The following is a 27,385-nucleotide window of genomic DNA, read 5'->3' as shown; positions in this document are numbered from 1 at the left end:
ACTCCAAACCTTGATTTAATCTTTCTGACACAAACAACTTAAATAATAAAGTTAATTAAAGGGATCATATTATTCAATATCAAATTTTCCTTTCTCTTTGGGGTGTTACAAGCTGTTAGTGCATAGATAACATCCCAAAAGTTGCAAAGATTACAGTTTCAAAACCAAAGAGATATTGTTTATAAAAGTTATGACTTGTCCATACCCCCCTAAAACGCCTCGTTTAAATGCACGCCCCTCTTAGCTATGGCATAAAGTGGGTTTATTTTCAAATACCGCCCAAATGTTTATACAAAGAAAGAAGGCAAAACTATTATTCACACTGTAGTGTTGCTGCAGGCACGATGTGAGGGGCTTTGTGTTGTTGAAAGTGAAACTGCTTTCGTAGTAGTGTGTAGCAGCTTATGCTGGCTGTGCAAAACAAAAAAGAAAAAATTCTTCTAATTACATACCTGCAAAATACTTTTTTTTTTAAACTTTGCAGTTTTGAATCAAGTTAGGTCAATTATGTGAATCGTCTTATAGTGAAACTTTTTTTTTTGTTTCTTTTTTGGTCTAGATGGAAATCAAGAAAAATTGCAAGCTGGTAGAAAGTGATGTGAACATGATTGACCCATGTCAGCTCGTATTTATTTTTCAACGTCCAAATATTTTCGATCAGTGTGCAAAGACTGGAGCGGCTATGAAATGAGGTTTGTTTGATCTGAAGCAGCACCGTGCAGACTAGTCACTGTATGACATCAGAGCACTGTGAGAGCTACAGAGAGCAGGCAGCTCTGCAATCTCTCTCGCGGTACTTTGATGTTAAACGCAGATTGGTCTGCACACAGCTGCTTCAAACCAAACACAACACAACTCATCTCAGTGCTGGTCTGTTTTGCAGGACACTACAATCTTAAGCGCATGTAAACATATCGTCATAATGGAAGTTAAGTGAATTGAGCTGACACAATTTCGCAATTTGTAAGTTAATACAATATTGACTATTTTTGCTCAAGTTGGGTGATGAAGTTTCAGTCAAAACTACAGCAGAACTTTTTTGCATCTCCAGTGGTTCAGTACTCAAATTGAATGAATCCACATTTTTAACAAATCACTTTTCTTGTTTTTTAACAAATCAGATTTGAATGAAGGGCTAATGACTCTCTCTTATGAGCATAGGTTTAAATGTTTCACTAGTTTGGAATATCAAGAATTTGATATGAATATTCACAAAGCTGAAAAGCTGTGCTTTGCAACAATATACCTACAACTTGAAAAGCAGCAGCATTAGTCTCGAAATGAGCAGAGAAAAAGGTACTCCACTCAGAAAGCTCTGAAAATGTTTAGTTGATATTTAGAGCATCAGGATCACTAGAAGAGTACTTAATGAACAAACCTTTATGAAAACCTCAAATTTGACCAAAACAGCCTGTAGCTGTTAACTCTGAGGATTCCGACTCATTTTGTCAGCTCAGATCACATTTTATTGAATATTTAGCATCCCCCATATACATTTGCTTAAGCAGTGTTTTGACTTAATTTTTAGATGATGAAGTAGATGAAGAGTCAGAGGAGGATGATGACTATATTCCCTCTGAAGACTGGAAAAAAGTAAACACTGTTTTATAGTATTGCTTTTTGTGCTTTTCATTTGTAATTTTCCATTAATTATTTAAAACATTTATGTTTTTAACAGGAAATCATGGTTGGCTCCATGTATCAGGCTGAAACACCGTCAGGACTGTGCAAATACAAAAACAATGAGAAAGGTACATTTGACCTATGTTGATCTATTAATTGGGATACATTTTTTAATACAGGAAACTCTGGCTAAATATTTAAACCAGAATATTTTGCTGGCACTAACGAAATGAAGGGAACATGATACACATAATACACAACCTCTTTCAATTTTGAGTTCCTATAGAGAAGTATTGCATCTTTAATATCTTCAAAGAGTCTTTATGGTACTGTCGAGGTTGCGTCAGGAGGAGAAAGATGGAGACATTAGGTGCAAACCAAACTTCTTATTTTAATAATAACAACAGCATGAAGACGATGGAGAGCAAATTATAGACTCACAGTGACCAGACCACCAAAGACGGAACAGACTGGGCCTTAAATACAAGCACAAACTAGGGTAATAAGGGAACTAAGGAAAACAAGATCACAGAAAGAACAACAGAAACATGACCAAATAAGGAAAAAAAACAGGAACTAAAGAGGAACATAAATGAGGAGCTTCAGAGAACTCTGGGTGGCGTGGGATCAAATCCAGTCTGTGGCAACCGCCAGGACTCAGGAATTTAAACAAATTATCATCTTTTAGTCCTATACGGAAACATGCATTAATTCTGAAGTTGCTCCAACCAACCTGGGGCCTCATTTATTCTGTTTATATAACTATGCGCATGCCTGAACCTGTGCAAAAATTGGAAAGATTGTGTACTTGCAAATCCACCCTGACTCCTCCCTAAAATAACCATATATGGAGCTTACAATGCTAAGTTTTACTATGCATAACCTCATCTGCATATAATTTCCATGCATATTCCCATCCACGTGACACCATTTAACATTTTCAAAGGTACAAGACATTAAGGAAATATGAAATACAGACTATAAATGCCATTTGTGACATACATTCAATTTAATTGCTAAAAAGCATCCAATATTCTTATGTATTAATAAACATATCAAGATAAAAATAAAAACATAAATTAGAAGAATAGGAACAAGACCAGGCACCTGTACCATGTATGTGTATATGTATGTATATGACTGGTATGTAGTTACCAGGTCAAGTAGTGACCTTTCATGGGAAGCTAGCATGTTTTGTTTTCTGTGCTTGTAAATTTGGACTAAATTTTACAATATCATGTAGTGCAACCACTGCAGAGTGTTTCCCATTACAGATATATGTGCCAGATTGGCAATAATTTAAATTTGTTTTTTTTTTATAATCATGCATTTATTAGTAATTTATTAATAACTATTTTAATCTGTTTTACCAGATTTCGCTGCCAAGCAAAGGAAAGTAGATGCTCGCCATGAGCAGCATGTTAATTCTGACCCTGCAGTCAAGCACAAACTCTACTATTTCTACTATAAGAAACATTTTTATGATTTCACTTCAGAACGTACGTCCGATAAACCATGGCACTTTTATGCAATGTCATCTTCTCATGCAGTGAAAATACATTACAGAGCAAAGAAGACATATCTACAAGATTTGTCATCATGACAGATTACTAAGTATAGCACAAAATAAACATGAATGAACATCAGAAGGTATTTAGTTTCAATTGTGGAAATATGTCAATACGTACAGTTTTTCTAGTTCAAGTCCACCAACTCCTGTCTCCTGTCTGGTTTGTTTTTCGGACTAAAATGGCAGATTGGCAATTATGATTGCTCAGATTGCAAGTTTAGAAATAACTGGGTCTAATAAAATGACTGCAGTTAATGTCTAAACCTAGATGAGCCCCGTCTGCCCAATCTGATAGCTGCTTTTAAAATTTAACTGGAAATTAAGTGCTGTGTGTCCTGTCAGAGGGCCCCAACTGAGCCTGGTTCTCTCAAGGTTTTAATGGATGGAATTTTTGGTTCCTTGCCACTGTCGCCTCTGGCTTGCTTAGTTGTGGCAATTAATTTCTAGTGATTATTGTTGATTTGATTACAGAGACCGTCTCTGCATTTAATTACAAATTGTTCAATCTCATTATTACACATCCCTATCATTGTATTCTTCTACTTTATACAGTTCAGTGCTTTGATACAACCTTATATTTTATATCTTAAATTTTATGCTATTTAAATAAAAGTGATTGATTGATTGATAATGCCATGTTGTGCACTTTTCACAGACATTTTTCTAAATAGATTATTAATTATTTAAAAATTGTGTCATTTGGAGTGACTCATCATGTGGTGTGACCAATGATAGCAAACTGTATTTAATAATGATCCCATTTATGTGGCCTGAATATGAATCACAACTACAGTATGCTTAAGGGAATAGGATATTTTTATCAGTTTACAGAAAAATAAGTCTGTTAACTACATTTTATATGAATTTGTGTACACAACATTCTTAATGTTTGAACATTAAAAAATTTACAAAAATCCTTATACATAAATGACCCACTAACTAACATGAAAGAACAATGATCAAAACATTTATTATAGTATTTATTCATCTTTGTTAATGTTAGGTAATAAAAATAGTTAGTACAATGTTAGTTCATATTAATTCACGGTGCATTATCTTATGTTAACAATCAACATTTGTGATTTTATTAAAGCAAAATTAAATACTGAAATTCACATTAAGATTAATAAATACCGTAGAAGTATTGTTTAATCTTAGTTCATGTTAAGATTTATGAAAGTCAGATGCAGCTATACAACTTCTCTTCTAAAACTGTTAAGCAGGGGCAAAACTAAAGAGTCAAAAGCATGTGAAGCTTTTGCTTAGCTATCATCTGCAAGTTGTGAAACCAATTTAAATAAAACAACTTTCTAAAGCTTATACAAACCCAAGTGTATTAGCGCAATAATCTGGCTCTTCAATGGTGTAAACAAGTCAGAATGCATAAAAAATAGCATTAGAGCTCCCTTTTAACTCCTCAATGATTATACAAAATTAAACTACTTGATTTCACATCTGGACATAGTTTTTACATTTTTGGTGGCATCAGTATGTAACAGTCTTGTGATATGCTTGAATCTGTGACTCCATTCACAGTGTATGAAAATGATGACCAGCTGCTGTGGAATCCTGAAATCCTTACTGAAAACACTGTGGTTGAGTTTTTGACAGAAGCATGTAGACGGACAGGAGAGGAGACTGGAGTAGATGCTATTCCAGAAGGATCCCACATCAAAGACAATGAACAGGTACTAAAAAATGCCTCTAAGATTGAATAATAATAAAATAATTGTATTTGCAATCCAATGCTGAACTTAATATACAGTACAAATTGTTTACTCCCCTCAGGCATTATATGAGTTGGTGAAGTGTAATTTTGATACTGCTGAAGCGTTGCGGAGATTGAGATTTAACGTTAAAGCAGCCCGAGGTGAGCCTTGACAAAGTTTGTTAAATTACATTTTACTTTGTTTTTCATCGTAATATTTGAGGTAGTGCCAGTGTTTCTGCCACTTAACAGAGCTGTGGCTCTAGAAAGAAAGTGATTTCTTTGTTAAAACAAGTATTTTATTACTGGAAAAAAAACACATTTTCTGACACATGTTGTACATCATAGCTATTCACAATCTGACAAGAATGTGTACAAGTACTTTGTACAATGCAGAAAAAGTGCTCATGAGCTGACATTGACAAGTTTAGCTATCAGCCAGTCTATGTTCTTTCACAGTGCTGTTTGCACCGTTTCCTTTAAAAAGCTTTATCAGTTCTTCTCAGTGGCAGACTTTAATCAATCTAAACATGGATGTGTTTGCTGAATAAGTGCACTTACACAACCTCTGTTCCACAATACAAATTCTTGTTGTTGTTTTATCAGCAAAAGATCTGGTGATCTTTAATTGGAAGTCACACTTGTGATCTTCACGGTCAAAAGTGACCAGAGGAAACCCCCTCCCCCCGTTAAAGTAACTTATATAAGTTTAATAATGTTTTTCTTTTTTTTTTTTTGTATTTTAATACAGCAGGGTGTGCTTGTTTTGCACTCTTGATGTTTTAAGAGTGTAAGGCCTTCCTTTCTGTCCACTTTTTATTCAGCATTGTACTTTATTTTATTTATGAAAGTAAATCAGTATCAAAACTCGAGAACTTGCTAATTTGAATGTGAGAACTCGTATTAATATTTATATTTTCTAAGCTGAGATTTACACTCACAGCTCTGATGTGAAAAGCTGAATCAATAGATTTGCACACACACACACACACAATAAGCTCAACATCTGTGTTTAGAATTTGAAGTTGCAGATTAATAGTTATTAATTTGTAAAATTAACATAAACAAATTACAGACACACGTGTATGGCACATTTATATTTGCTTTTTACGGCAGTTTCGCTGTACAACCACAAGCCGGGCACCCACAGCCCCTCAGATCTGTCAGTACAACTTTAATTCCTAGCACTTTGGCTTTTTTGCTACTTCTTTTGCAATATTTCTGTTGCAAAACTCACTTGTGTACTTGTAAAGGCAGACAGACGTAGAGAGAGCAGAGCTGGGGGCAGGGCTCAGCTAAGAATGAAGACATTTCATTGGTTGATGTCTGACCAATGAACAACATCAGTCATCAATAGCTGTTTTTATTGAATATCCTTAGCTTTAACAGAATTTTAAGACACTGCATTAATTGTATTATTACAATTATCTAGCAGACAAATAATGCAACATCTTTCATATGTATATCCTATCCTATCCTATTTTTTTATTTACATAATTGAAACTTTTTTTTATTTAGTTAAATTCCTTATCAGTCTTTATTATTCATTGTCAGTAATGCAACTGCATTATTGCAAATCAATCAATCTACTGATTAAGCCACAGCATTATATCATATTTATAATATTATATTACATTAATAATATTATATTTCTGGCCACCAAATTACACTAATTGTAATATAAATAATAAGCGTATTAGAAAATGTTATATTTTAAATGGTCATTCATAAATCTTTATCATTGCTAATATTATTTAGCATCAAAATCTCCTGATGTTTTAGAGTTCCACCCCATCATTGCTATGTACTTTTTCTGCATTGTGACAGATTTTACACCAGAAAATTTTAAAACTTTACATTAATTTCCTATGGTTGATAATTTTTAACCGAAGACTGTTCGGAATGCAAACTGCTTGTGTGTGTTTGCATTCCAAATGCTATAAAAGTGACAAATTGTTGTATCATTCTGATGAAGAGCACCAGAGGATTACTATAAGAATTAATATTCATGTTTTAAATGTCAAGTTTTAGCTTTTAAAAAAAGCTTTTGAGTTTTACCAATTACATATACAGTCATGGCCAAAATGATGAGCACCCTTGGTAAATATGATTAAAGAAGAAATACGTGTTGACACAATTATTGGCACCCCTAAAAATTCTTATGAGTAAAATATCTCTGAAGTATATTCCCATTCATATTCACAATTTTGAGCACTCCAGGGTGCTTATGAATATGAAATTACCGAGCCATGGCTTCCTGTTGCACAGAAATATAATCTGGGAGCCAAAGCCCTTTAATTATCCATCACAATGAGGAAAAACCAAAGAATATATTTCAGATGTGCAGCAAAATATAATTATACAAATTAGTGAAGTGGCTTTAAGAAAAGAGCTAGAGCAGTGAAAATGTCTATTTCCACCACCAGGACAATAATTAAGAATTTCCAATCAACCTAAATGTTGAAAACTGCCTGGAAGTGGTTTTGTGTGTATATTGTCTTAATGCACTGTGAGGAGGAGAGTTTGAGTGGCCAGACTCCAGGGACCACAGCTGGAGAATGCAGAAAAATTGTTTAGCCTTGGGGTCAAAAAACCTTTAAAAATGGTCAAACAGCATCTATATCATCACGGTTACAAACCAATCCAAAAACAAACTGCAGCATATTCTATTATCATTCAGGATTGAAAGTACAAATAGTACCCCATGTGTACAGTAAAATATACTGCTGTATTTTTGATGTTGTGGGTCTATATTTTTGTTTTCACAGCCTCCTTTTGATCTTGATATTTTTGGTGATGCGTACACACACACACACACACACACACACACACATACATGCATTATATATATATATACATATGTATATATATGTTTGTGTGTGTGTGTGTGTATACACTTGTTGTAGAGGTATTTAAACCATTTTAAATTTTTTGTTGCAGCCTTATGTTAAACTGCTTTAAAATACTTTTCCCCCCACATCATTCTATACTCCATACTTCTATACTCCATAATTTGATAATAGTAGGTTTTTAACATCTTTGCAAATTTATTAATCATAAAAAATTCCATTGCATCTGGGATATCTGAAATTTAGCTCAGGATGTTTTACACTGTCCTTCGGGTGTTAAGACACAGTCATAGCTTAATATAACGTAAATGATGTCTTACTGAAATATGTAATAGAAACTAGAAAATAGAAAGTATGGGGGTGCTATTATTTTATGTGCACAGTACATTCTGCATTGATGATGTCAAATGGTTGCACTCGTTGAGCTACTGGTATTTTTTTACTGTAACACAACTCAAAAAAACAGTTCAGAAAATAAAATTCTGTTAAGATACCATATTGTGTTTTTGGTTGTAATTTTCAGTTGAAGGGCAGCAAGAGAAGAGATGTATGACTTTACTAGAGTTGGACAAAATAATGGGAAGATGCCTGTAGACGTATAAAACTTTCTAAAGACTGTTTCTTTGTTCTCTCCCCTTTAGCTTTAATGCCTTTCACTCTTTTAGTAGACCATAGCTACCGAAATCTGAAAAAATCATTTTAAGGCATTTGGTTTAAGCTTATGATTATATCCATTACGTCCTGTAAGCTCTTTTATTTAGTATGGTCATTATATCAGTATTGTATTTTCTGAGTTGTTTATTTTGAGTTGTCTAGCTCACAGAGTGCAACCATTTTACATTATCAGAATAATGGTGCCCCCCCACAATCCAAAATATGTATAAAACAATGTGAATTTTTTTTTTTATTACATAAATCGTTCATTGGATTTCTTCTATATATTTCAGTAAGGGACATGATTTATGTTGTATTATGCCATACAAGTCTTAATACTCAGGATTCATTTTAAGGGTTGGATCCAGACTGAAGCTTGTGTAATTCCTAGTAAGTCCTACAGAATAATGATGTTTGATATTTATGGAACTTAATAGTAGTGAGTGCAGAGAATATGATCATATTTTCTTGACCTGGTAAAGACATTTTGGACTGCCTGTAGCTTGTTACAAAAGTTCAGTCTAGAAATCATGTGAGGGCGTGCATGTGCTCCTCATTTGTTTTACAAACGATGCTGATGACACCTCAGGATGCTCGTCACATTTGGCAATGTTTCTAAGATCTAACATTTGAAATATGATCTTTGGGGTATATGCCTGTTCTATTTTAGTCTGCAAATAGCAGCACTGCATGTGTTTCAGTATTTATTTAAACTGTCTAATTATGCAAAACTCCAAATGTGACAGTTATTTTTATTGTAGATAAAAAGCATTTCATTTTATTTTGTTGAAAACGAGCCAAAAGACATCTCAGAGCTACCACAAAGTCACTTTTAAGTCGTTAGTCATGTTAAATATTGAAATAGCCTATGTTATAGCTTGACAAGTTGGAAAACAACACTTCAATTATTATAATCAAGGAAATTAAACTTACCATCAAAAAATGTCTACACAGACTATAATTGCAGAACAAAGAGAAATATCAGAAAATTTTAAAATCCAAGAGATTATGGTCTATGCTTTTTGGTCTAATAAGTAATATCTCTGTCTTATCTAAATTTAACAGGAGAACATTTTTGGTCATTAAATCTTTTACATTTTTAACACACTCTGTCATAGATAATTTAAGTCAAGTCACCTTCTCCTACTGGCGAAGTTGGACACCATTAGCACCAACATGAATAATAATTTTACTGAATTTACATTAAGCATCCAGCACTTTTAAATTTGCCAAGATGTCAGGCGCTCTGGCTCCCAGTAAACATTAGACTATGGTGGCTGGTGTCTCTTTTTTTCCACATGTCGTACAATAGAATCTGCAATTACTAGAGCACTTTCATCAGGTTTCTTAGTAGGTGCATCACTGAGTGGGGAGAGGTTTAAGTTCTAATAGGAATGGAAGAGCGGTTTTGACCCTCGACTAGTGCGCCTCACAGTAACCCAGTTGCCCTGCTACACGGGCTCTAATGCCGGAACCCGAACAATGTACATGATTCACTGAACTAGTTGCATCCAAAACCATATATACAGCCCTCACATTCTTACTGTCCTCAATTAAAGTTTCGATGTGTGTCTTTAATTCTAAAACCTTCTCTGTCAGCCTAGCTTCCCTGCATTTATCACATGTGAATCCCTGATCGCTGACAGAGAGAGATAAACTATACATGTGGCAAGTGGTGCAAGTGACAATGCAAGGAGAAGCCATTTACTCACCGTGAGTGATGGAAGATTTGCTTACCACTGATCATTGATGAGCTTGTAAAAAAAAAAAAAGAGCTAACGAGCATGAGGGACAAATGTAACTATGATAGGCATGATAGTGAGTGGGAACAAGTGATACTCTGACTGGCTCACGAATGTCCACAGCCTGGGCTTGAACCCAAATCAGGTATTTCTGAAGAAACCATGTAAATATGTGTATGCTGCCATCCAACCTGACTAAGGTTGAGAGATGAAGAAGTGAGGTAAAGAATGACAGATATTTGCCAGTTGCTGATGAGCAGAGCTTATTGCATCATACCCAAAAATGCTTGAGACTGTGAAGATGCTTTAGTTATGTACTGAGGTAAGGGTTGAAATACTTGTGCAACGTATTTATTTTAGTGTTTTCTTTTCCATTTGTGACATTTCTGTTTTTGCTTTACCATGATGATGTATGGAGTGTACCTTTTAAATTATAAAAGTAATTAAAACAGTTTAACAGAAGTCTGCAACATAACAAAACATGAAGGGATTTGAATATTTCTGCAAGGCACTGTGTATATACTGTTTGTGTGTGTGTGTGTGTGTATATATATATATATATATATATATATATATATATATATATATATATATATATATATATATATATATATATATATATATATATATGTGTGTGTGTGTGTGTATATATATATATATATATATATATATATATATATATATATGTATATATGTATATATATATATATATACATGCATATATATATGTGTGTTTGCATTTTTTTTTTTGATTGCAATTAAATGGTTAATCTATTCACAGCCCTTATCTTTTTTTTTTTTTTTCTTTTATACAGAGGAACTAACTGTCTGGACAGAAGAAGAATGTAGGAATTTTGAACAAGGTTTAAAGGCTTACGGGAAAGATTTTCATTTTATCCAGGCCAACAAGGTAGTGCTCGTTTTATGGCATTCATCGCTATAGGTTTCATTTCAGTAGGTAGATCACTTAATTTGCAAAGTCTTATAATGAATACCGATCCATATCTTCCCCTTCCTTTTTGTATTAAAATTTTAACATTCACACATCTAATGACTTACAACCACACAGATTATTAGTTAAAACAATGATTATATGATTTTGGGTGGGGTTTTGAGTGTGTAAAAGAAATATACGTGCAAATGTCAAAGAGAACAATCTTACCTGTAATTATGAGTCATTTAAGAAACCAAAAGAGGGAATGACAGCCGTAAACATGTCCTTATAATCCATATTGTAGAGTGTCAAAGTAGTCCTTCAATCATATTCATGACGGAGAGCTGAATAGGCTGACTGCAATCTTTTCTGATTTCAGCAACGAAAATTGAAATTCACTCTGCCTTGCTGTGCATATGCATTAAGCAGAACAAAAAAGCTCTTCTACTAAAAAAACCCTAATTTAATATTATATCATACAACCCACAAACAACAACAGCAACAACAAAAAATATCCAACAGCTTTGTTTGTAAAATTCATCAAAATAACTCACATAATGAATGAAGAAAAATAAACATACTCTCAGCTAAGAATTAAATAAATGTTTCTCGCACAGGGCTTTCCCCAGATGCAATAAATCAACTCAAACTCTGCTACCAGATCTTTTTTTTTTTAGTCTTTGTACTTTGACTCAATTAAGTTTTATTTACTTATTAACTATAAATTATTTTAGCTTAAACGTGCATTGAACTTAATGTGACATATTTTCTAAACTTGCAAAAGCACATTCAATCAAATAAATAGCACATTTTCACTATTTCAAAATGTTAAGGACAAACTCTTAAAACATTCAGTTAGTTTAAAAACATGAATACATTAAAAGTTAAGTATAATAAAAAAAATTTATTAGAAAACTGAACATGATTTTATTTTATGTCAGTACAAACTAAAAAAAAAACTAATTATATAGAAATTACAGGAAGAATTAAAGAAAAATTATCATTATCATATCATATTTACATTTACCCACAACTGTAATTCCAACAGTCATGTCTTTGATAGCCTTGTGTGGCCCATGGCAGCTTTTATTGGTGAAGGCCTGCCCGTTAGGCAGTTTGACTGACATGCCAAACAATAAATCACAGTTTGTTTTATGCAGCTTCATGTTTTAGGGTGTGGAAATTTCGCCACCATAACAAACTTGTAAAATTCTCTGACATATTTGAAAGATTCTATGCCGTGAACTTGCAGCAAAATGCAGCATTTAGTCAATCCTGATAAGCGCTCGTCATCACAGTTGTAAACACTATGGGTTTCTTTTTTCATGAGGGGCTTTTGGCATCACAGCATCAAAGGAGTGACGTCTTAAGACTGAGACTATGTTCTTGATGAATTCTTCTTCAGAACCTGTGTGTTTTAATTAAAAACAAAAGGAAGCCATTAATGTGTTTCAGTCTTAAAGCTTCAGACTCCAATATGTGCACTTAATACATTTACTTGTAACTTTGTCCAAGCTCTACAATGTAAAAGTCATTTCCATTTTGCTGCGTATTTCTTTGATGGATACAACTGCAAAAGGACTTGCTGCAATCCATCCACAAGATTGTTGAATTATTACTGTTCAAAAATGTACAATAACTAAAACTTACATACCTTACAATACAACCTTACATATGCGCAGCATTACAGTGGGTTCCGGTGAGGCACTTAATAAATGAATAACTTTACTTCAGAAATGTAAAAGAAGAACTATATTTTTATTTTTATCCAGATATGTTCAGCTCAGTGCTGCATGGGAGAATATTTTTAGTAATATTTATGTGGAAAATATCATAGGACTGCATGCATTTTGAGGATTCATAATGCTACTAAAGTAACACTGGTATACATGTTATAACTAACAAATACAGCGCTTTAAACCACACTTTTCTCTTCTTAGACAACATGCATAACTGTACACATATTAAACTTACCAAATTTGTTAATAGGGAAAGTTTCCTAACTTTGTGGAGAAGCTCATCAAGATGGCTAATGAACATTTTTTTTTTAAGTTTTTAAAGTTGTGGGAACAAATACTCTAGTTCAACCAACTCAGTCAGTGAGAAAATGTTAAGTTGAATAAACAAATTCAGAAGTTGTAAGTTGTGTCAACTGAAACAATTTCATTCTTACAAATTAAAATGTGGAATAATTTTTTATAGTGTGTGTCCCAAAGTTAAGTGCACACACTTCAAAAGGCATGCCTCCGAAGTGCACGAAAGGACTCTACAAAGTACATAAGATGCTCCGTCTTCGCAGGATTTTATGATTGCACCACCAGGGGTTACTGTTCCTATCTCATAGAAACGATGCAAGAGGAGAGCTGCCATCCTGACAGGACAGGTGGAGCCAGAATTACTTATTTTTGTTTTTATGTTTTACGTCGTAATGGAGGAGACGGTGATGTACCTCGGGCTAACCAGGACTGAGGCCAGGTAAATTAAATTAAATTCAATTAAAACTTGAAATACAGGCATCACCTTAGAGATTATTATTGAATTATACATTTTCACATGTATTTTGTGTATTTCCAAAATACTATATTTGTATTTAAATGCATTTTTACACATAGTATTTTGTATTTTTGAATACATTTTTATGTATTTTTGCCTATCCCTGGTCTTAGCTCAAAACAATTTCTCTTTTTCGTGTTTCCCTATATCAGAACAGTTTCCTGTACTGTAGGATAAAGCTGAATGTACCAGCTCTTGACATGTTTTTAATGGTTTTCAGACCCTGACAGTTCTACTGCAACTTGAGACATTGGTGTTTCTCTTCTCTTTGGCCAGTAGTTCATCATACAGAGTGATCTACAGAGTGTTTGATATGCCTGGTTCCACTGTCCACCGGATTGTCCTAAGAGTCGCTGAGGGGTTGCTAGCCATTTGCCATCAAGAGATTCAGCTCCTGACGACAGTTTGCCATGGGTTTTTAGGGCAGTTTTTCTGATGTTAAACCTAAGTTATGTGATAAATAGTTATAAAATAATACTTTCAGTAATGCATTGATCTTTTAAATGTGTAAATGTTTAAAGGTATTTACAGGACAAAAAAAAACATAGAGATGCATGTTTTGTAAGCTGCTTAAAAACAATGTTAATAACAATTACTTCCTTTTTATGCGAATATGCATAACAAAAAATACAAAATGTATAGAAAGTACTGTCTCTTTACAAATAAATTCATTTACAAAAATGAATAATGTATACAACTTACCATTTCTTTTTTAACTTGCATCACAAAAAAAAGTAATAAATGAATGGTTTTTTTTATGTTTAATTGACAGTGTGACATAAAAATATATAGATAGATTATATTTGAATAAATGAATACAATTAAATTTAAATGTCAATTTAAATCTCTCACAGAACGTCTCTGTTGCGTACGTGACCCTCGTTCCCTGATGGAGGGAAAGGAGACGTTATTTCTTGCTTAGAGCCCTTATTAGGTCTAATAAGAAAAACGCCAATGAAATTTGGTAAGTGGTTAACTAATCCTGAGCTCTTCCTCGTCACGTGGGTATAAATAGGCTACAGGTGTAACCACTCATCAGATTTGCTGAGGAGCCGAAACCGAGTCTCAGCTCTCAACGATGGTTCGAGGTTGCGGCAAGGGGACATAACGTCTCCTTTTCCTCCATTAGGGAAGGAGGGTTACATATGTAACCGAGACGTTCCCTGTCTGTCAGTCACTATGAGTTATGTCACAACCTGAATTCGTTACTACCTGATCGCACTGCAACAGTTGGTAAGCAGCACATGCCAGATTAATGCCATGCAAAGGTTGTAACCATCCCATCGCCCCAGAGCAATACACTGATCTTGGTGCCCACTGGGGACCAGACGTCAGTACATGACTACTGGAGAAGCCAACCCGCTGTTCCTGAGTTTAGAAAATTCTAACGAAAGGGATTTCAACCTTCCAAGAGGGTGCGAATCTCTTCTATTTATTAACAATGGGGAAGCAAACTTTCTGTAAGAACGCTACAGAGACCACATCCTGACCAAGGGAGGGGTGACAAACTAGTACTGACCACAGAAGGGGGCAGTAAGCATACAACTTATCTCTGTGGCTGGTCCTATCTCTGTGGCTGGTCCTATCTCAGGACGGAGAGGAAAGTACTGGCAGCAGAGACAGACAGAGGACTCTGTCAAGGGAAGACAAAGGTTCACAAGAGGGTACCTTGCCGTGGATAATACACATATGGGATCTCTGTGGAGAATAAGCTATATGGAGCACCTAGCCCAGTACAGGGGATGACCGGATTCAGGCAAGCGCCAATACTGGGCCTGTCGTCAGACTGCTGACGGGGATGTTGGAGGAAGCCCCACAAGGGTTCACCATCCGGTGAACTTACTGAAGGTGAAAAACCAGCGTTCACGTCCCCAAGTGAGGGTTAATGGTGCAGCAATTGTGACATCAGCCAGTTCTTCCCTCCGATTACCTATTACCCAACACATGGGAAGAGACTGGCTCTACACAAAGACTGTAGCACCTCGTAAAGGTATTCAGTGTTGCCCAGCCTGCAGCTTTGCAAATGTCTGCCAGGGTGGCACCATGCGCTAACGCAAAGGAGGAGGCAACACTTTGAGTAGAATGAGCTCTCAGTCCTAGGGGGCACGGTTCACCCAGGATCTGGTTGGACCATAGCTGGATCTGCTTCCTCTGTGGGCAGTGCTTGCAGGTTCACCAACTGATCGCGAAAATGCGTGGTAGGTACGTATCCAGGCCGGGTCTCAGGACTACATGAGAGTAGGCAGGCCAGAACACAAGGCACTTTTCACTTGCCGAAAATGCTTGGAGGTCCTCTTGATGGAAGTGAGTGTGATCAGGAGCGCTGTCTTAACAGACAAAAACCTCAGCTTGACTGACTCGAGCGGCTCAAAGGGACCTCTCTGGAGGCAAGGTTGCGGCAAGGGGACATAACGTCTCCTTTTCCTCCATTAGGGAAGGAGGGTTACATATGTAACCGAGACGTTCCCTGTCTGTCAGTCACTATGAGTTATGTCACAACCTGAATTCGTTACTACCTGATCGCACTGCAACAGTTGGTAAGCAGCACATGCCAGATTAATGCCATGCAAAGGTTGTAACCATCCCATCGCCCCAGAGCAATACACTGATCTTGGTGCCCACCGGGGACCAGACGTCAGTACATGACTACTGGAGAAGCCAACCCGCTGTTCCTGAGTTTAGAAAATTCTAACGAAAGGGATTTCAACCTTCCAAGAGGGTGCGAATCTCTTCTATTTATTAACAATGGGGAAGCAAACTTTCTGTAAGAACGCTACAGAGACCACATCCTGACCAAGGGAGGGGTGACAAACTAGTACTGACCACAGAAGGGGGCAGTAAGCATACAACTTATCTCTGTGGCTGGTCCTATCTCTGTGGCTGGTCCTATCTCAGGACGGAGAGGAAAGTACTGGCAGCAGAGACAGACAGAGGACTCTGTCAAGGGAAGACAAAGGTTCACAAGAGGGTACCTTGCCGTGGATAATACACATATGGGATCTCTGTGGAGAATAAGCTATATGGAGCACCTAGCCCAGTACAGGGGATGACCGGATTCAGGCAAGCGCCAATACTGGGCCTGTCGTCAGACTGCTGACGGGGATGTTGGAGGAAGCCCCACAAGGGTTCACCATCCGGTGAACTTACTGAAGGTGAAAAACCAGCGTTCACGTCCCCAAGTGAGGGTTAATGGTGCAGCAATTGTGACATCAGCCAGTTCTTCCCTCCGATTACCTATTACCCAACACATGGGAAGAGACTGGCTCTACACAAAGACTGTAGCACCTCGTAAAGGTATTCAGTGTTGCCCAGCCTGCAGCTTTGCAAATGTCTGCCAGGGTGGCACCATGCGCTAACGCAAAGGAGGAGGCAACACTTTGAGTAGAATGAGCTCTCAGTCCTAGGGGGCACGGTTCACCCAGGATCTGGTTGGACCATAGCTGGATCTGCTTCCTCTGTGGGCAGTGCTTGCAGGTTCACCAACTGATCGCGAAAATGCGTGGTAGGTACGTATCCAGGCCGGGTCTCAGGACTACATGAGAGTAGGCAGGCCAGAACACAAGGCACTTTTCACTTGCCGAAAATGCTTGGAGGTCCTCTTGATGGAAGTGAGTGTGATCAGGAGCGCTGTCTTAACAGACAAAAACCTCAGCTTGACTGACTCGAGCGGCTCAAAGGGACCTCTCTGGAGGCAAGCCAGGACAATTAAGAGATCCCATAAGGGCACAAGGGGTGTCCTAGGAGGATTTAACCTTCTGGCACCCCTCAGAAACCTGACGACGAGACTGTGCTTCCCCAAAGTCCGGCCATCGGCTGCATCGTGATGGGGTGGAGGGTGGATGCACTTTTAGGGTGGAGGGTGACAGCTTACACTCCAACCCTTCTTGCAGGAAGAAAAGCACTACTCCAATCTTGCATTTCCAGGGGTCTTCCCTGCAAGAAGAACACCAGTTTGCGAACAGGCTCCAATTCAAAGAATAGGCTTGCCTCGTAGAGGGAGCTCTAGCCTGAATAATAGTGTTCACCGCAGCCCGTGGTAAATCACTTAAGTCTGCCGCGTCCCGTCCAGGAGCCTAACATGGAGGTTCCACAGGTCTGGACACGGTTGCCACATGGTGCCAAGGAGAAGATTGAGGAGATTGAGTTCGGAAAACTAGGTCTGGGTGGGCTGATACGGCACAACCAGCAGGACCTGTTCCTCGTCCTCCCTGACCTTGCACAGTGTATGTGCGATCAGGCTCACTGGGGAAAACGCATATTTGCGTAGGGCCCGAGGCCATCTGTGTGCCAGCTCGTCCGTGCCGAGGGGAGCCTCGGTTAGGGAGTAAAACAGCTGGCGGAGGATTCGCGAAAAGTAAACAGGTCGACCAGAGCCTCTCCATATCGATTCCAAATCAGCTGGATCATCTCAGGGTGAAGTAGCCATTCTCCGGGGAGGCAGAGTTGTTGTGAGAGCTGCACGATTGAACTGTGACAGCGCACCAACCTGTCATGGAGGCATCTGTGGTTTCTACCACATGCCGCGACACTTGTTCTAAGGACACCCCGGCCTGTAGAAATGCAAGGTCTATCCATAGGCTGAAAGTGTGACGATAAGCCAGTGGGATCGTCTTGCAGAGTGACCCACTGTGCCATGCCCATCATGGGACTATGGACTGAGCTAGAATTAGCTAATCATAGATAATTCAAGATAACTGAGGAGTCTGACGCCCATTTCCCATAGGAGGCAAGAGCGCTCTCCGTGACCTTCGTGAAGGCCTTGCTTAGACAGGGAGAGGCCGAAGGGGAGGACTTTATACTGCCATGCTCGATTTTCGAATGCAAACCGTAGAAACAGTCTGTGGCGAGGAAGGATGGAGACATGAAAATACGCATCCTTCAAGTCGATTGCTGCAAAGCAATCCCGATGTTGTACACATTTATTGATGCATTTCTGCATAAGCATTCTGAACGAAATATTGTGCTGGGCCCAATTCAGAACTCAAAGGCCACCGCCTTTCTTGGGTACAATGAAGTAGGGGCTGTAGAAACCTGCTTTCATCTCAGCTGGAGGGACTGGCTCGATTGCATCCTTTGCCAGGAGGAGCATTCTGGGCTGCCACAGAAGTTTCTAGAACGCCACTGTACCTGGGAGGACGCTGGGTGTATTGAATCACATAGCCGAGCCGAATAGTCTTGAAGGATTGGGTAGTGCTAACCGCACATCCAGACTCTTCACAAATGGCACCATCAGAGTCATCGGCTTATCAAGGAGTGTGCAGCGGGGAACAGTCCCTCCTGAAGGATAGAAAGGCGGGATCGCAGTACTGTCATGGGCATGGCCTCACAATGAGGGCCCTGATCGCATCTTCATCGTGCTGAAGCCCCAGACACTGAAGACCCACTTATGTTTTCAGCTTTTCCTCTGTTTGTAGCACTTCAGGGCTGGTAGTCATGCAAACTGTCGTCTCCGAAGCAAAATCTGATGAGTGGTTACACCTGTAGCCTATTTATACACACGTGATGTGGAGGGGCTCAGGGTTAGTTAACCACTTGCCAAATATCATTGACGTTTTCTATTATCAGAGCTAATAAGGGCTCCAAGCAAGACCCCAGTCTGTCGTCACGACTAAACTCATAATGACTGAGAGACAGGGAATTCTCATCGCTGTGTTCTTTGAATGTAAACACCGTGATCATCTGCACAAGTGATTCTGGGCTATGGTTGAGTACAAAATGTCCATCAGATGTACAATTAATTTTCATGGGAAACGGAGGGCGTGTTTGAAGTCGTGACGGGCTTTGTTGCACACTTTTTGGAGGGTGCATCCTGAATTGGGACAGCTTGCGTCGTTCCTCTGTGCAGCACTTCACATTGAGACAAGTCTTTGTAGTGTCTATGTAACACAATCGCACTTCTTATCTGGTTTTTGAAGTGCATGCACTCAACTTTGGGGCACTCCATTTGGCATATTATCAGATGGTAGACACACCTCCTCTTCTATTCTTCTACATTTTTTCATACTCAACCAAATATGAGGAGCTAGGGATGGAGGTGGATGATTAGATTCTGAGTGAAGCAATGACTGCTAATAACAGAAGGGACCTTAAGAAGGGAATTGTGATTGGTGTTGTGATCCTATAGGTGGTTGTGGATTTAAAGTTGCTCCCTAGAAACAACGAGAAATGAAACTGCAGCTAGTAACAGGAGGATATATATATATATATATATATATATATATATATATATATATATATATATATATATGTGTGTGTGTGTATTATTTTAAACTTAATTTTTTGTCACTTATCTACTTTTAGGTCAGAACAAGGTCAGTCGGAGATTGTGTGGCTTTTTATTACATGTGGAAAAAGTCGGAGCGGTATGATTTCTTTGCGCAACAAACTAGGATTGGAAAAAGGAAATACAACCTTCACCCAGGAGTAACGTAAGTATCTGTACTAGCATTTTTTGTCTTAATAAAGTAACAAAATAAATGTGGTCATTATTTACAAACATTTTAGAAGGCTTGATTATGCATCAGAGCAAATGTTGACCAAAATGCTCTGTAGTAATAATTAATATTTTCCTGAGGATATTTTAAGTAATTTCATTAAGTTTTTATGCACAAAAAAACCCACCTCGGCCCATGTTTTGTCTTTTGATTTAGAAAGAGATAAGTGGGGAACACTTTCTGGCATTAGGTAACTGCTATTTTTCACTTAGTTTAACTGAAATAGCGCACATCCTACCTGACCAGTAGTATTTTTCACATTTTAATGTCTCTTTTTCTGTTTTTTCAAACCAGTCTTTTTTGTACAGACTCTCTTTTTCCACTACGACATGTGACATGCGATGCAAATCGTCAGGCAGAATTATTTGTGTTGAAAGGCTCAGTTCTGTTTTTGATTATTGCTCAGTTAAAAATGGTTGCAGGTCACATGGTCGTATGCTTGATTTGGCTGCCCCAGAATCAGTGAGAAACTTATTAGGAACCCCCTTCTATTAATATAAAATATTTTGGCATTCATAGAAAATCTTTACTTTTGTACATCATTGTGACATTGTCTAAGCCCTCATCATTGTAAGATATTAATCTGATTATTAATATGAAATAGTTCTTTAATATTTGGTGAATCGAATATTCATAATTCGAGTTGGTTTCACGAAATGTATAGAATACACTTTATTGGCTAATCCATCCAGCGTTTAGCACAATTAAAGGTATCTTACCAATTCTGTTTATTTTATGATCAGCAAAATAACCACAAATTGGTATCCACTTATTCGTTTACCTGACTTAATTCTAAATTCTGAACTGGGTAGCACAGATCTGTACAATGACTCTTAATAATGAAACAGGAGTTTTATTGAACTATACTTCTACTAACATGACTAAGATAAGAATGAATTGATTAATGAAGTCTATATGCTAGTTCTAAGATTGCAACCCACAAGAATTCATCAAAGCAGAGGTTTTAGCTTACCTTTTAGCTTTTCACTTTGCACCAATCAGTTAAGAGAGGGAAACTTTCTCTGAGGGAATCCTGGCTTATCTGATTGGTCGCGGCGTTTGTTTTGGATGACATCTTTGGGATTCCCCAAGCGATTTGAATAGGCGTTCGGGAAAGTCTCTCGTCATTTGGTTGCTCAGATTTGGAAGTTAAAGCTGCAGAGGGTCAATGAAGTTCTTGCTGAAGGAACGCTGGAGCATTTCAGTGATTTGCATTGTGGCAGCTCACGTTTGGTCCTTGGCAACTTCCAGTCGTACAGCAAGTTTGTGGAGTTATTGCAGCGCAAGTGATGGAATGTGCACTGCTCTGATGGAGGAAAACTCTCAGACTTCTTCTTTGCCTTTTTTCCTTTTCTTCCTCTCTCTTCCTCGCTTCTTGCTTCAAAGTTTTAAACAGCTGATTTGGACTTGCCCAGAGGGGTGCTTATCCAATCAATGACGGGCTACAGGGCGTGTTCCCACCCAGTTTGGCTATTCTTCCACTCATAAATTACTTTACATTAATACAGAGTTTCTGTCCCATCTGGAGATAGCATCTCTGGGATGTCCTATACTTTATAGAACGTTTCCTACATCCTACAACAACAAAATAACAAACAATCATTCAAATCATGACATGGCAATTGTCACAACCTTTCATTCAACACCAAACATCACATATCTAGTGCTTATTTAAACTGCTATCTATCACATGATTTAGCATAGATTAAAATGGCAATTTTCATGGACACATCAAAACATACAAGAGGATTATAGGTCATTTGTAACTCTACAAATATTTGCTTCTAATTGAAATGGGAATTCTGATCAACTTCTGATCAGTCCTTAGCAACTTTACAAGTCTCATTGTATGAAAAGCAAAAGAGTGCGCTTTTGTGGAGTTTGAGGAAAAAATGGAAAGGTCGAAAGGATTCCCACTGGGGCTTGGAGATTTTCGCAATGTCTGATTGTAAATGACATGCTCGTGATTATTTATCTGCTGATTTACATTTACATTTACATTTACATTTAGTCATTTTGCAGACGCTTTTATCCAAAGCAACTTACAATTGAGAGTACAACAGCGATTCATTTTTTGAGAGACAAACAGACAGAGTAAGTGCTTATATCACCCAGTCACAGGGAGTGTTCAAATTAGTACATGCCAGAAGGGAAGGAATAAAGGGGGAGATAGAGACAGTGAGAGTGTATATATATATATATATATATATATATATATATATATATATATATATATATATATATTTATTTATTTTTTTATATATATATATATATATATATATATATATATATATATATATATTTATTTATTTATTTTTTTATGATGAGGTCAGGTATTCAGCAGTTTCTTAAAGATTGACAGATATCCAGCATTCCGGATATGTACTGGAAGATCGTTCCACCAGCCAGGAACAGAGAACGAGAAAGTTCTGGAGAGTGATTTCGAGCCTCTTTGAGATGGTACCACGAGGCGTCGCTCGCTAGCAGATCTCAGACTTCTAGATTTGTGTGTAGATTTGTAATAGTGAGTGGAAGTAGACCGGTGCCGAGTCTGTGGTTGTTCTATATGCAAGCATCAGTGCCTTGAACTTGATGCGAGCTGCAATCGGTAGCCAATGTAAGGAGATAAAGAGAGGTGTAACATGGGTTCTCTTGGGCTCATTGAATACCAGCCGTGCTGCTGCATTCTGAATCATTTGTAGAGGTTTTATTGTGTTTGATGGAAGTCCAGCCAGAAGAGCATTGCAGTAGTCCAGTCTAGAAATGACAAGGGCCTGGACAAGTAGCTGCGCAGCTTGCTCTGTTAGAAAGGGCCTGATCTTTCTGATGTTGTGTAATGCAAACCTGCAGGATCGAGCAGTCTTTGCAATGTGATCTTTGAAGGTTAGTTGGTCGTCGAGGATTACACCAAGATTTCTGACTGAGGTTGACGGGGTAATTGACGAAGAACCTAGCTGGATGGTGAAGTCATGCTGTGTAGTTGGAGTGGCAGGGAACACAAGCAGCTCAGTCTTTGTCAGGTTGAGCTGTAGGTGGTACTCTTTCATCCATGCCGAGATGTCCGCCAGGCAACCCGAGATCCGAGTAGCTACCGTTGGATCGTCTGGATGAAAAGAGAGGTAGAGCTGTGTGTCATCGGCGTAGCAGTGGTAGGACAAACCGTGAGCCTGTATGATGGGGCCTAGTGATGTAGTGTAAATGGAGAAGAGGAGGGGTCCAAGAACCGATCCCTGAGGAACCCCAGTGACCAGTTGATGTGCTGTGGATACTTCTCCTCCCCAGACCACCCTAAAAAACCTACCAGTGAGATAGGATTCAAACCAACGAAGTGGGATTCCAAAGATGCCCAGTGATGAGAGGGTAGACAGCAGGATCTGATGATTCACAGTGCAAAAAGCAGCAGATAGATCCAGCAGAATGAGAACTGATGATTTGGATTCAGCTCTTGCAGTCTCAGTTGAATGGCCGCACCTGAAACCTGATTGGTTATGGTCCAGTTTGTTGTTTTGCGATACCTGGTTGAAAACCACTCTTTCAAATGTTTTCGCTATGAATGGAAGAAGAAAGACTGGCCTGTAGTTATCAATAAGAGAAGTGTTTAAAGTGGGCTTTTTGAGCAGTGGGGTTACCCGAGCCTGCTTAAATGCTGTGGGGAAGGTGCCTGTGAGGAGAGATGTTGATGATGTGCGTGAGTGCCGGCAAGACTGTGGGGGAGATTGCTTGCAGAAGATGAGAGGGTATGGGGTCTAGCGGACATGTTGTTGGATGGCTGGAGAGGAGAAGTTTGGATACTTCTGCCTCAGTGAGGGAGCAGAAGGAGAAAGTGGAAGAATCAGTAGTCGATGTGGTTGGTTGAAGGTTGTGCGTTGGGGGGGCTGAGAACTGGCTACTGATCGCTTTTGTTTTGTTTGTAAAGAATGTGGCAAAATCGTCAGGTGATATTGAGGTGGTGGGAGGTGGTGGAGGGGGATAGAGCAGGGAGTTAAATGATCTGAAGAGCTTACGTGTGTCTGAAGTGTTGTTGATCTTGTTTTGGAAGTATGATGATTTGGCAGTGCGGATTTCGGCAGAGAAGGAAGAAAGCAAAGTCTGATACCTGCTCAGGTCTGACAGATCTTTAGATTTGCGCCACTTTCTCTCCGCTGCCCTGAGTTTGACCCGATGCTCACGGAGAACATCAGACAACCAGGGGCTAGAGGAGGCAGTCCGTGCTGGCCTGGAGGAGAGAGGGCAGATGTCGTCTAGACAGGAGGTTAGAGTACTGAACAGGGTATCTGTAGCTGCATTCACATCCAAAGAAGAGAAATGGGTAGGTGAGGGAAGGGAGGAGGACACAGCAGAGGAGAGATGGGAGGGAGAAAGGGAACGAAGGTTACGTCGGAAAGTAACCGGTATAGGGGTTGGTTGCACAGAGATAGGAAAATGCAGTTTAAATGTAAGAAGGAAATGGTCAGAGATGTGAAGCGGTTGTACTGAAATGGTGTCTGTGATACAACTGCGTGTGTAAATTAAATCAAGCTGGTTGCCTGATTTGTGGGTGCTTGTCGTGATGAGGCGTTTGAGGTCAAATGAAGCTAGAAGTGAATGGAAGTGCATAGCGTAAGGTTTGTCAAGATGAATGTTGAAGTCCCCGAAGAGTAGGAGTGGAGTGCCTTCGTCTGTAAAAGATGACAGTAATCCATCCAGCTCCTCTAGGAAGTTGTCTAGAATATGTCCAGGGGGGCGGTAGATTACCACTATGTGGAATTTTGTCGGAGTAGTAACTGTGATAGCATGAAATTCAAAAGAGATGTAATTACATAGAAGTGAGTGGGTTGAATATTTCCAATTGTTTGGGATGAGCAGACCAGTGCCCCCACCCCGGCCAACCTGACGAGGTGTGTGTGAGAAAGAGTAATTGTTGGCTAGAGCTGCTGGGGTTGCTGAGTCTTCTGGACGAATCCAGGTCTCAGTCAATCCCAGAATGTTGAGTGAAGAATGTACAGAAAAAGCAGAAATGAAGTCAGCTTTGTTGACAGCTGACTGGCAATTCCACAGACCAACAGAGAAAGATAGGGGTGTAGTAGAGGATGTAGGGACAGAGCGTAGGTTAGTAGGAGTGCATTGACGTCTGCGTGTGTTGTTAGGGCGAGGTCGAGAGACAACCGGAATGAGTTGGAGACACATGATAGAGGTAGAAAAGAGGAAGTGAAGATGTGTAAGAGAATGAATGAAAATGTACTTAAGTGCGTTGCTCAGTTAAAGTCGCGCAGGAAAAGTCGTATGTCTTTACTCTCGTAGTCTTCACACGAGGAGACTGAACACGGACGCTTCCGCTGACGCTTTCGCGCCAGCGCACACTCAACAAATAAATACAAACTGCATGCAGTGGAAACAGCGGAAAGCTAGTTCTAATTTGCCCAGGCAGTAGCCAATCAGGAGGTCGATCAGGAAAAACGAAACTAACGCCTTCACACTTAAGTGCTCTTAATAGCCCGGAGGCAAACAATTTACAACCACTTAAAGTACAGCACAACTAAACTACACACTACAAATAAGTAGGGAAACGCAAATATTCTCTCCAAACAGCAAGAAATAATTTGAACAACACACAGCAATAGGTATACTAGACTTACGCGCTGGTGTCCGTCTCTTCTAGCCTGAAATCGCTTCTGATTTATGCTGAGAGAGGTCACACCTTAACCTCGGCATCAGTTGACTGAGTTACGTTATCACTTTTTGTAGCTTGTGTGTTTGTTCACCATGGCCCTACATCATTTTCATCAGATACACATAAAGACAAGCAAGCTTTTCCATCATTGCAGATAGCAGTATGTAAGTCAATATATATATGTGTGTGGTTAGAAAATGTTCACTTCCCTGAGCTGCTGATTGCTCGCCATGGACGCTTTCATCTAGCACTCTGCTCTCGCCTCCTCAGTTAGCTTCTCTTTGCGGGTTTTCTGGACAGTCCCTGCTCCAGCGACCATCCTTCTCGCACACAAAACATCTTGTACAGTCTATTGTCTTGTGATCATCAGTCTTGCATATCACACAGCCAGTGTTTTCAGCATCTCTTCTTGCTTTGTTCAGTCCTTTTACAAACTTCCTCTTCCCCGCCACGTCAGGTTTTGTGGTCGTTCTTAGTTGTGTAGCCCACAGGTTTGGGTATTTTTGAGTCACTGGTGCTGCTGCCAGTTGTGGTTGCATCATACCAGGCTGTGAAATCATTACCAGGCTGTTCTGTCGTCGGCGTTGCTATTGGTCATCGTGGCTGAGAGCAGTCGAGGTCCTCGTCCACTTTCGGGGCATTGCAGGCGATAGGGCTCTTACCTTCTCTGCCCCACAAATCTGGAACACATCTGATATGGTTTGTTCCCCTTTAGTTTCAGTTTCCCTATTTACCAACAAACTTGTTTGATTTTTTTATGGGAATTTATTGATTTATCTCTTTGTCGATTCCTGTGGTGTCCTTTCCAGACCTTGGCAGTCGTCCCCTCTTCTTAAGCTGGTCGGGGTAGGGCTGTGATTTTAAGTCCTAAGGTGTGCTGTGACCATCCGCTCACAGTTCCAGAAAGTACATCCAAGGAATTCCATCCTCATCGCCAAATTGTCATGGCAATTTTAAAATGACTCACCATGTAAGAGACAAAACCACACTTTCATTTACAACAAAACAGAATTTTTTTTTTTTAATTGTGGTATGTTAAAAGAAATAATCAGTTACTCTTTTGTGTCACTACGTTCTGAGTAAGGAAGCAATTAAAGTGGCAACAAAAGTGATGAACTGTGGGGTTGTTTGTGTTATAGTCTTGTGTTTAGGCATAAAAAATCATCTGTACATGTAATGTCTGCAGATGACATTCTCAGACATTCATATGTTGCATATATGACAGCATTACATTCTCATCTAAAAAATAACTAAGTACATAAGTATTCAGTTGAGCTGAATAACAACTTTATATACACATTATTGCAAGTCATAGTTACTGTCGTGGCAATTTTAAAATGACTCTCACTATGTAAGAGACAAACTCAATAAATAGTCTTTTTTAGATTTTATTGTTTGCAAAGGTCTGCCGTCAACCATTCATCGCCTTGGGATTCCTCTCCTCCGACTTTGACTCGTCCCTCCATCCCTCCGGCTCTGTCAGGCTCCTCCATCCCTCCAGCTCCACCTCAGTCCTCTGTTGCTCTGGCTCTGCAGCATCCTTCTCGTTCCTCTGTGCCTCGGTGTCACCCTGGCCCTTCAGCTCTCCACCTGGCTTGAATAACACAG

The 27,385-nt window shown here is 38.9% G+C and overlaps 1 protein-coding gene and 1 long non-coding RNA gene across 3 annotated transcripts in view; one reads left to right on the top strand and one right to left on the bottom strand.

The window, feature by feature from the left end:
• The window catches only part of mier1b (mesoderm induction early response 1b, transcriptional regulator), a 59,373-nt gene that overhangs the window by 25,265 nt on the left and 6,723 nt on the right, over positions 1 to 27,385 (top strand). For both annotated transcript variants that reach the window (XM_043257440.1, XM_043257449.1), the window contains exons 6-11: positions 1,529 to 1,593; positions 1,679 to 1,751; positions 4,730 to 4,881; positions 4,982 to 5,063; positions 10,962 to 11,056; positions 19,934 to 20,061. In XM_043257440.1, coding sequence (XP_043113375.1) covers positions 1,529 to 1,593; positions 1,679 to 1,751; positions 4,730 to 4,881; positions 4,982 to 5,063; positions 10,962 to 11,056; positions 19,934 to 20,061 — 595 coding nt within the window. The remainder of the gene's footprint in view (positions 1 to 1,528; positions 1,594 to 1,678; positions 1,752 to 4,729; positions 4,882 to 4,981; positions 5,064 to 10,961; positions 11,057 to 19,933; positions 20,062 to 27,385) is intronic.
• On the bottom strand, positions 11,105 to 26,746 carry LOC122357847. The gene is made up of 3 exons (XR_006252542.1): positions 25,743 to 26,746; positions 21,101 to 21,702; positions 11,105 to 12,488 (listed from the first exon to the last, which is right to left on the bottom strand). It is a non-coding gene; the product is annotated as an uncharacterized LOC122357847 (long non-coding RNA).

Source organism: Puntigrus tetrazona, chromosome 2 (assembly GCF_018831695.1).
Source record: "Puntigrus tetrazona isolate hp1 chromosome 2, ASM1883169v1, whole genome shotgun sequence".
Taxonomy (NCBI): domain Eukaryota; kingdom Metazoa; phylum Chordata; class Actinopteri; order Cypriniformes; family Cyprinidae; genus Puntigrus; species Puntigrus tetrazona.
The sequence above is the reverse complement of the archived record's forward strand: the minus strand, read 5'-3'. Positions and strand labels throughout refer to the sequence as shown.